The sequence below is a fragment of the Rhinolophus sinicus genome, linkage group LG15 (genome assembly GCF_036562045.2).
Source record: "Rhinolophus sinicus isolate RSC01 linkage group LG15, ASM3656204v1, whole genome shotgun sequence".
NCBI lineage: Eukaryota > Metazoa > Chordata > Mammalia > Chiroptera > Rhinolophidae > Rhinolophus > Rhinolophus sinicus.
Window position 1 is genome coordinate 41,152,091 of NC_133764.1, and position 10,073 is coordinate 41,162,163.

General features: G+C 55.5%; 1 protein-coding gene across 1 annotated transcript in view; it reads left to right on the forward strand.

Moving 5' to 3' along the window:
- The window catches only part of TBCD (tubulin folding cofactor D), a 134,955-nt gene that overhangs the window by 27,789 nt on the left and 97,093 nt on the right, over nucleotides 1–10,073 (forward strand). The window contains exons 10-13 of the mRNA XM_074319596.1: nucleotides 483–619; nucleotides 1,662–1,722; nucleotides 2,703–2,777; nucleotides 6,011–6,105. Of these exons, the coding sequence (XP_074175697.1) occupies nucleotides 483–619; nucleotides 1,662–1,722; nucleotides 2,703–2,777; nucleotides 6,011–6,105 (368 nt within the window). The remainder of the gene's footprint in view (nucleotides 1–482; nucleotides 620–1,661; nucleotides 1,723–2,702; nucleotides 2,778–6,010; nucleotides 6,106–10,073) is intronic.

Here is a 10,073-nt window from a genome sequence, read left to right on the forward strand (position 1 = left end):
GGCCTCTGCTTGGAGTGGTTCAGAGGCCTGGATCTGGGGGGGCCGGCAGAGGACGAGCTGGGAGGTGGCTCTGTGCTCCCTGGGGCCAGGAGGCAGAGCGCGAGGAAGATGCCACCCACTGAGAATAAGGACAAGGCCTGTGCCCGCCCCACAGCTTGTGCCAGATACACTGACTGCCCTGCTTTGTCACCTACCTTCCCACTGTGCAGACATGACAGCATGGGAAGATTTCTGAGTGGCCTGGAGTTCCTGTCTGTGTCCTTTGGCTAATTACCGTAGGTCGTTGTCTTGTCTTGGCAGTTTCTGCTGACGACCGTGAATCCTGTTTTCTACCTTTCCATCGTGTCTCTAAACACATGGCATTTCCGCATGCATCCTTTACGATTTCAGGCGACACTGTTGTTGATTTCAGTGGTCAAGTTTGCTTGTCTGCTTGTTTCCGAGCTGTGGCTGCAGGCTGAGGTCACATGTGCCCCGTGCAGGTACCAGCGTGGATGCCGCTCCCTGGCTGCTAACCTGCAGCTCTGCACCCGGACTCCGAGGGAGCCCAGGACACAGGCCGAGACTCCCGACAGCGAGGAGGGCTACGACGTCCCCGAGGAGGTGGAGAGTGTGATAGGTGCGTGGCCTGTGCACCGGGCCTCTCGCATGGCGGGAAAGGCTCTGGTTCCATGCAGGTGCTTTGGGCGGGGGCTCTGAGGTGCGTTTTGTTGGCTGCACCACGACCTTCCCACATCACGTGACCGTCCTTGCTGTTCAGTGAGCACGTGGCCCTGGCCTACCATGGACATCCACGCCCACGGCTGTTGGGGTGCATGACTCGGACCTTCTCCGCTCTGTTGGCCCGCCATGTCAATCCCCTTCCCAGTGCCTTCCCCCCTGCCTCGCCTGGTGCATTCTTCCCTCGGCTTCCCCACGGGCCGCCCACCCCCTGCTGGGTCCTCCCAGCCTCCAGCCTGCAGAGCTCTGCACTCACAGAGGCGCAGAGCTGGCAGTGAGCTTGGCTGCCATGGGCCCTACATTCCTTGCCTGCTCTCCGACCCTGCCGTGGACCAGGCCCCAGCACATGGCCCACCTCTGGCCCCTCCTAGTTGGGTCCTCTGCTCCCTACTCCCGTAGGGATTGAACTGTGGTGAAGGACGGCGTCTGGCCTCCCGTGCTCCCTTGCTCTCCCCTTACAGTAGGTTTTCTGACACCTGCTGCCACTGCCCTGTCACAGCGCGCATACCTGGAGCCTCTGTCGAGGTTCCCCACCCACTGGGCTTGCAAGGCCCTTGACGTGCGGCCTCTGCCACCTCCCCAACTTCCTTCTGGTCTTTGCGTGGCTTTTCCTGAAGTCTGTCCATGTTCAAGACCCCGTGCATGCATAGAGCCTCTGTGTTTCTTGGGGAGCCTTCCTCAGCTGGTTGAGGTCACTGGTGACTCCAGCCCTCCTTCCCGGTGCTTCCCGCATGGCCGCTCTGCCGGTGGTCTGTTGCTTAGGAACAACGGCCCAGATTGTCTTAAATGATGATTTACAACCAGGGGAAACGCTCTCTGCTCGTGATCAGAGTTGCAGTTCCCTTCGTGGCACTGTGAGGGAAGTGCAGGGCGGGCTCCCGGGCAGCTGAGTGGGGAAGTGGCAGCGGGGCTCACAGCCCCGCCTCCCTGTGTTCCTCCAGAGCAGCTGCTGGTCGGGCTGAAGGACAAGGACACGATCGTGCGCTGGTCTGCGGCCAAAGGGTAGGTGCCCGCCTCTCGCTGAGTGGGGGCGGGCGTGGGGGCGGGCTGAGCCTCACTCACTCAGTGCCTCGTGGCCTCTGAGCGCTGCCCGTGGCCTAGAGAGCTTTAAAAGGTTTGTGACTTGCTAATGTACATTTATTACTTGGCGTCCTAATTTTCAGAGTAATCACTGAGGTTGATATGAGGCCCCCTCATCCACCTGTCTGTCTAGAGCAGGCAGGATTGTGGGCACTACGACCCCACCTGCCCCACCGATGCAGCAGGTGGCGTCCACAGCCTCATTTGTGGCTGGAGCCCCGGGGCTGGGGGGGGCTAGTGCCCATCCTGTTAACCTGACAGGCGGCCTGCAGAGGGCCCCCCAGAGAAGGCAGCCCACCCAGCGAGGCCAGGTCTCCAGCACAGCAGGCAGAGCTGGCCGTGGGTGTGGGTACTGGGGGGACAAAGTAAAGAATAGAGTGGAAGGCGTCAGCGAGTCCTCTGTTGTGGAGAAAAGAAAAACGAGGTGAAGGTGCTGGGGCGGGGGGCTCCTTTCCAGCCAGGCGTCCTAGGCTTCCATGCAGACACATGAGCGCCCACCGACTTCTGAGCCCAAAGTCCGGGCCGGTGCAGTGGGCTGGGCTGGGAGCGAGGGCTCCTCCTGGGGGCCTTGGCCAGGACCTTCCCGGTTGGGTCTCCATCAGCAAGCGGGTCCCAGGTCAAGGCCTGATGGGAGGGCCTGGAGGGCGCTCATGACATCAGTGACGGGCTACCTGCCGCTTTGTGTCAGTCCTTCTCAGAGCTACCCATATGTGTGTTGTGTCGGCCTCCTGGGCTCTGTGTGGCCCAGAAGGCCTGTGGAGCCGAGCGTGTGCCAGGCTAGCTCTGGCTCAGTCTGTGCTTTCCTGTGCTCTGGAGGGAAGGAAATCGCTTGGGATGGTGGCTCTTCGAGCGCGACCCTCGTGACAGCTGGCGGTGCTGATGAAGTGCTGCTTCCCTTTCAGAATTGGCCGGGTGGCTGGAAGGCTCCCCCGCGAGCTGGCGGATGATGTGCTCGGGTCAGTGCTGGACTGTTTCAGGTACGTGCGGAGATGGGGGCCGCCCTGTGGCTGAGAGCAGTCTCTCACAGTTCCTTTCAGTCGAGCTATTTGCCAGAACCTCAGAGTTTTGTTTTTTTCTTTGTAGTAAATCTGAGAACTCTGGTCATTTCTGGTATGTGGATTTTATCAGCCTAGACTCCATTATATTTAAAAACCTTAAGGAAAAGAAAATCTATACGCACACATAGCTACCCTTAGAGATAAGCTGTGGTTACTGGAGTGAATCCTAGGTGCACACTTCCCAGAGACAGGACATTCTGTGATGACAGAATGTTCTGGATCTGTCTCTGACAGCCATGAACCACGTATGGCTACTGAGATCTGAATTCCAAATGTTACTTAGTTTTCTAGGACTTAAACAGCTGCATGTGTAGGGGTTTAGGGAAGTCTGGTGGCAGACGCCTGCCTGTGACACGCTTGGGCCGCGAGGTGTCGGGGTTTGGGTTGAGCTGAGCCTGCAGGAGGGGGACGACAGAGCCCAGCAGCACCGGTGCCCCCAGGCGTGAGAGCTGTCCTGCTGTGGGTGGCAGGCACCGTGGGCAGCCGCCCCCAAGGGTTCCCGGCTGCGTGGGAACGTTTTTCCTGGTCTCACGCTCCTGAGCCCTGGTTCACGGCCGCCCTCGTCAGCTGCTGCTGTTCTCCCAGGGCTGTCATGTGCATGGACAGTGCTGTCAGCGCCTCTGGGTGCTCAGGAGTGCGTCAGTGACGGAGGCCGCCCCACAAGCACCTGCGAGTGAAGTGAGCAGGTGTTCTCCAGCCTGCTGCTGGCACTGTCGGGCGCAGGAAATAGCACGTCAGACGTGCAGTGCTGGCCAGTGTCTTCCAGTGGAAATGCACACACGCGGCTCTGGGGCCTGGGCGAGGGAGGACAGCTTCCCGTGCTTTCTGACTCCCGACCCTCCTGCTGGCTTGTTGGAGGGTGTCTTCCTGGAGGTCCTGCCTGCTGGTGTAGTGGTGGACATGCCCATGACGCCGGGACCCCACTGGGCACAGAGGTGGCCACTGAGGGGCCAGCCGTTGGCATAGCCGCCGTGGAGCATCCGGGTCTTGGGAGAGGGCAGAGCTTAGAGATGGGGCTTGGTGAGGTGGGAAGGGCCTGGAGCCCAGCGTCCTCTGGCCTGTTCTCTGGCCTTGTCACCCAGGGCTGGGCTGTCTGTCTCACGTACTTTCTTCTGTTCTCTTTTCCGCTCATACCCCCTGGTTGTGGGGAGCTCTCTTTTCACCAAACTCCCTCTCTCCCTCCTTGGTACCTGCACTGTGGTGACCCTCCTGCGTCACCCTCGTCTGTGAGGTGGGCTCCAGGCCCGGCCGTTGCCCGAGCCCCTCCCCCACACATGTTGGCGGAGTGCACTGAACTTGTGTGCCCAGCTGTGTGGTCCTTCCTCCAGCCTGGCAGTTTCCGTCCAGCTTCTGTCCTCAGTCTCCAGACGCATCCTTGCCTTTGCCGTTTCAGTGGACTCGGATTTTCGTAGTGGGTTGTGGAGGGTGGAAAACAGCCTTCCCGCCCTCAACTCCCAGGGCCAGCCAGTCAGAGCAATGACGGCATCGAAGGAAGAGGCCTGGCCCTGGGCGCCCCCTGCACAGCACGGGCTCGAAGCCCCTGATTGTGCAGCGTGGCACGGGAGGGGTTAACTGCAGTCGGGAACAGGAGATGGCTGGGCACAGGGCACAGCTTCTGCTCCGACTCGTCCCTCCTTTGTGTCCCCCTGGGACACGTGAAATGGGTTGGAAACAGGACATCAGTTCCATCAGCTGTAAGCACACCTGCTCCCGGGACTGATTTCACTCCCTGCTCTGTTTCCCGTTTGTGTGGCGTGCAGCGCGGGGACTTCACCGTGAGAAAAAGGCACCCTCTCTACAGACTTAGCCCCACTCACCACCTCCAAGGCCCAACCTGCACGAGCAGACGTGGACAAGACACACAGGACACCAACTCCAGCATCCCAGGCAGAGCCAGCACTCCGCCAGGGGCTCAGGGCGGCTTCCTGCCCAGCCCCAGGGCAGTCCTGGGAGGGCTGGGGGCTCAGAGTGGGGACATGGGCAGCTCCGACAGAGAGGCTGGGACCGGCTCAGGGACAGAGTACAGCTGTGGGCCAGTTGTAGTGCCCGCGTTCAGTCCGGAGAAAGGCACTGGTATAGCTGGCGATTGTTCCAGGAAACAGGAAACAGGCAACTTGATGAAGTGCTTACAGCATCTCTGTCTGGTTGAAACCCTATAGTATACAACGTGCCACTGTTGGATTGTGGAAATGGTCGTCCAGCCTTTGGGACTGACATTTAATAAAACAGCTGTCACTTACTTAAATGATAGTCGGAATCGTGTCACCAGGCGAGGTCCGAGGGGCAGCTTTTGTCCGTGTCAGTCAGTCCATGTCCGAGGGCCCAGAGCGGGCCAGGCACATGGGAGGCTCCCGCCCCGGCTGCTGAGTGGACGCAGGGCTGGGGCCCCCTCCCGTCTGAATGTTCTCGTACGTGTTGCCAGCTCCTAGTGCAGTTGAGCTGGTTTTCCTAAACATGTTTTCGCCATCGAATTAGTTTATTTAGACTAGGAAAGAGCTTTACACTTGGTCTTGTTGAAGCATACTTCCATGTTTACATTGGCGGCCAATTGTGGGAAGTCTCAGAACAACCCTCATCCATCTAAGAAACAGTTACTGTCACTAATTAAATGCCAGAGTTGCACCTTTAAATAACAGAGCTTCCAAACCACACCAGGAAAGTCATTGTCAAATATAAAATTTTATTCATGACTTGGTTAACTGGCATTACCATTGTTTATTGGGAGTCTGTATTTCAAATAGTGCAGACAAAATTCTCTCAGTGCCATTCATTCTGTTCTTTTCCTGTCAACTCCACCCCTTGTCCCAGAGACTCTAACGGTACTTGATAGAACCAGGGTGTCCCCAGAGCTTCAATTTCTTGGGCAGGCGCTGGGTGTGTAGCCACCGAGCATGCATCTGTGGTGGGAATGTGTGTCGGGCCTGGGGTCCAGCCGACGCATGCGGACGGCCGTCGGGGCAGTGCGTGGGCCCAGCACAGGACCCGCTTCACGATGGGAGGTCTGGAGAAGACTGAGCAGGGCTGTTGTCTTCAGGGAAACCTCAGCCAGCTGGTGTCTTCAAACTGGCTGACAGGTTTAGTGAGGCACCTGGGCCGGCCCACCGGGCACTGGAGGAAAGCACTGTGGTCTCAGGCGTCCTGTGTGCTCTCAGTTTTCAGGAGACGGACAACGCCTGGCATGGAGGGTGTCTGGCGCTGGCAGAACTGGGCAGAAGAGGCCTGCTGCTCCCTTCTCGACTCGCGGATGGTGAGTACCGCATGTTCGCTCAGCAGTCAGGCTGTTTGCAGCACGTGGGGTGTCTCCCAGCATGGCCTGCCGTGAGCACACGACACGCCTCTGCCCTCACTGATAGCGTGAGTGTGTGCAGGAGAGAACACACTCCTGTCGGTCCTTCTGATTTCCTACATGCTACTTCTCCCTGCTGTGCAATCCGATGCCACAGATACACTATATATTCGGATTGGGGGCATGAGCCACTGTGACGTCTGTGGTTTCCTTGTCATCCAGAACCAGTTTTCACCCTGGTGGGGTGCTGTGGCCTGTTCAGAACATGTGCACTGCCGCCGTGGTTCTCACCTGGAGTGATGTCATGGTCCCCTGGGAACAAGGCTCCCCCCGGCGAGGGGTGGATGGGGGGCCTGAGGAAGTGTGGCCGTGGGCCTTCCCTGGATGTGGCCACCAGTGCCTCTGGGCAGGAGGAGAGGATATTGCAAAGGATGGCGTGTGTCACCACAGATGTGTCACCACAGATGTGTCACCACAGATGTGTCACCAGGGAGGTGACTGCTGTGCAGGACGGAGACGCTTGTGCAGACACGTGCGTCTTGCCCACCAGCACCGCTGTGGGTGCGCTGGGCGCCGTGACCAGAGGACAGCTGCAGGCCCCATGATTTGACTCTGCCTATTTTCCTAGCTTGGTTGAGACACAGTTTATATACCAGGATGTTTGCCCATTTAATGTGCAACTTGGTGATTTGTTGTATGTTGACAGCGGTGTGCCACCACCATGGTGACCTGATTTCGGAATATTCTCCTTGTCCCACAAGGAAACCCTGTGCTTGGGAGCGGTCACTCCCGTGTATTCTCAGCACGCCCAGCCCCAGCTGCTGAAATGCTGCCTCAGTGGGCCTTTTCTGGACGTTTCCTAAAACTGGAATGTACAACGGTGTCTTTCATGCCTGGCTTCTCTGACGCGTGTGATGTTTCAGTGCTCGTCATGCTGTGGCGTATGGCGGCAGTGCTTACCCCTCTGACGGCTGCGCTTGCCTCGCTGCAGGGGCACCTGTTTATGTAGCCACTTGCTAGCTGATGGGCATGTGGCCAGTCATGCCGCTGGAGACCTTTGTGTAGTTTCTGTGTGCACATACAACTCAGTCCTCGTGGGTACACACCTGGCAGTCTGACCTTTTGAGGAATTGCAAAACTGTTTTCTAAAATGGTTGTGTCACTTTACATCCCACCAGCAGTGTCTCACGGCTCCAGTGTCCCCACCTCCGCTCCTCTTTCTCCGTCTTTTGATCCCAGCCGTCCCAGGGAGTGTGAGGTGGCATCTCTCTCACTGTGGTTTGGTTTGCGTTTCCTGATGACTGATGACGTTGAGCATGTTTTCTTGTGCTGTTGTCCATTTGGATTTCTTCCTTGGAGAAATGTCTATTCAAGTCCTTTGGTTTTTTAAAAAATCAGGTTGCCTTTTTATTCTTATAAGAGTTCTTTATTCTGGACAGAAGTCTCTTACCAAGTACATGACGTGCAGGTATTTTCTTCCATCTTGTAGTTGTCTTTTCACCTTCTCGGTGGCACCATTTTATGCACCAGGTTGAAATTGTGATTCGGTCCAGCTGGACCTCTGTCGCCTGTGCTTCTGGTGTCCCATCGAAGAAATCGTTGCCAAGGTTACGGAGGGTCGCTCCTGTGGTTTTAGCTAATCTTTATTCCATCCTAAGAAAGTGACGTACACATTTACTTGTGAAAATAGGGGTCTGTGAGTGAGAGCCTGTGAGAGGCTGGGTGTGCGAGTATGTCCTGGGCTGAGACCAAGCCCTGGCAGGCGGCGCCCACTGCAGTGTGACTTCAGGGGGCTGAGCCTTCTTTCTGCTTGTCCTGCCGGGGACTGGCTGGTGTGTGAGGCCCGGCGTCGCTTTCTGTTTTTTTTTTTCTTTCAATTTTTAAATTGTATTAGGTTCAGGTGTATTTTTAATTTTTTTATTAGGTCCATCATATCTTATGGTGTTGGCAGTGTCCACTGATCACAGGCAGAGTTGGAGTATATGGGTGTTGGTGTAAGAAATGAAAAGTGTCCAGCTCTTGCTTAAAAAGTAGGGTCATAATGTGGGATAAGTGGGCCCACGATCCTTGCTGGACTGTCCGGCCACCTCCTGCCTGGTGGTGCCCTTCCTGTGCCTGGTGGGGGTGGGAAGCTCTGCTGTCTCCTGCCTGGGAAGCATACAGCACCAGGCTGGGTGGCAGCGATTTCATCTTAGAGCAGGCTCCGGGGGTGACAGGCTAACATTCATAGCTTGTCTTCATCCGTTTTTTTCCCCGTCTCCTCTGACTGGAGCATTTCAATTGCTCTGTCTTCAAGGTCACTGATTCTTCTGCCTGCTCAAGTCTGCTGTTACATCCTCCACTGAATGTTTCATTTCAGTTATTGTACTTTTGAGTTCCAGGATTTCTATATGGTCTCTTTTTATAGTTCCTATCTCTTTGTTGACATTCTGTTCCAACATCATTCGCTTGGTTTCCTTTAGCTCTTTGAGCATTTTTGCCTCTCCTGACCACGTTACTCCCCACAGGCCCGGCCCGTGTGCCTTCATTCCCACGGGAACAGCTGCGCCTGGGAGGGGCCCCACTCTCTAGTATTCCTGACGCGGTCCTGGCACTTCTCGTTCTGATAACCGTGTGCTTTACTGATTTTTAACATTTGTGTAGTTTTGAGCTGTTGAAGATTCCAGTCTGAAAGAAAAGTAAAGACCGTAACACAACATCTCGAACCTTGTGTGTGGAGTCCTTTTTCTGTTTTTTCTGTGTTAAAATGTTTTTCTCCGTGAGTGAATATGTGCTAGTGTCATTTCATATCCGCCCTGCTCTCCCTCTCTGTGGGGTGTGGTGTTTTGGTTGAAGGTTAAAACCTGTGATGGGGTGTAGTTTGCCATGGGCCATTGGGAAGACTATTTAGAAAGGTCCTTGTCAGCAGTTTGAAAAATTTCAATGTTAATTCAAGGGACCTTTAAAACATATTTTAACTTTTTGATATAATTCGCTTGATATACAGTTCACCTATTTACAGTGTACAGTTCAATGGTTTTGGCATACCTCATTATTCATTGTAGAATACATAACAAAATTTTTCCATGTTAGCTATGTCTATACAATTCGGTGGCATTAACTACATTTGCGGTGTTGTACAACTATTATCACTATTTCCAACTTTTTACAATCCCATAGAAACCCTGTCCCCATTAGACCTCCCCATTCTTCTCCCCCCGCCCTGGGGCCCACTGCTCTGTGTGCCTGTAGGGACTCTCGTAAGAGGAGCTGGACAGTATCTGTCCTTCTGTGTCTGACTTCTTTCACTCGGCACATTGCCTTGAAGGTTAACAAGCTGCAGCAGGCGTCGGAGCTTCAGTCCTTCTTGTGGCCAAATGCCCCTTTGGTCGCGCAGACCACTGTCTGTGTCTGTCCGTCTGTCAGTGTCTGTGCGTCTGTCTGTGTCTGTCCGTCTGTCAGTGTCTGTCCGTCTGTCTGTGTCCGTCTGTCAGTGTCTGTCCGTCTGTCAGTGTCTGTCCGTCTGTCTGTGTCCGTCTGTCAGTGTCTGTCCGTCTGTCTGTGTCTGTCCGTCTGTCTGTGTCTGTCCGACTGTCTGTGTCTGTCCGTCTGTCTGTGTCTGTCTGTCTGTCAGTGTCTGTCCGTCTGTCAGTGTCTGTCCGTCTGTCAGTGTCTGTCCGTCTGTCTGTGTCCGTCTGTCAGTGTCTGTCCGTCTGTCTGTGTCTGTCCGTCTGTCGGTGTCTGTCCGTCTGTCGGTGTCTGTCCGTCTGTCAGTGTCTGTCCGTCTGTCTGTGTCTGTCTGACTGTCTGTGTCTGTCTGACTGTCTGTGTCTGTCTGTCTGTGTCTGTCCGTCTGTCAGTGTCCGTCCGTCTGTCAGTGTCTGTCCGTCTGTCTGTGTCTGTCCGTCTGTCAGTGGACACTTGGTCCCTTCCCTCTTTTGACTCTTGTG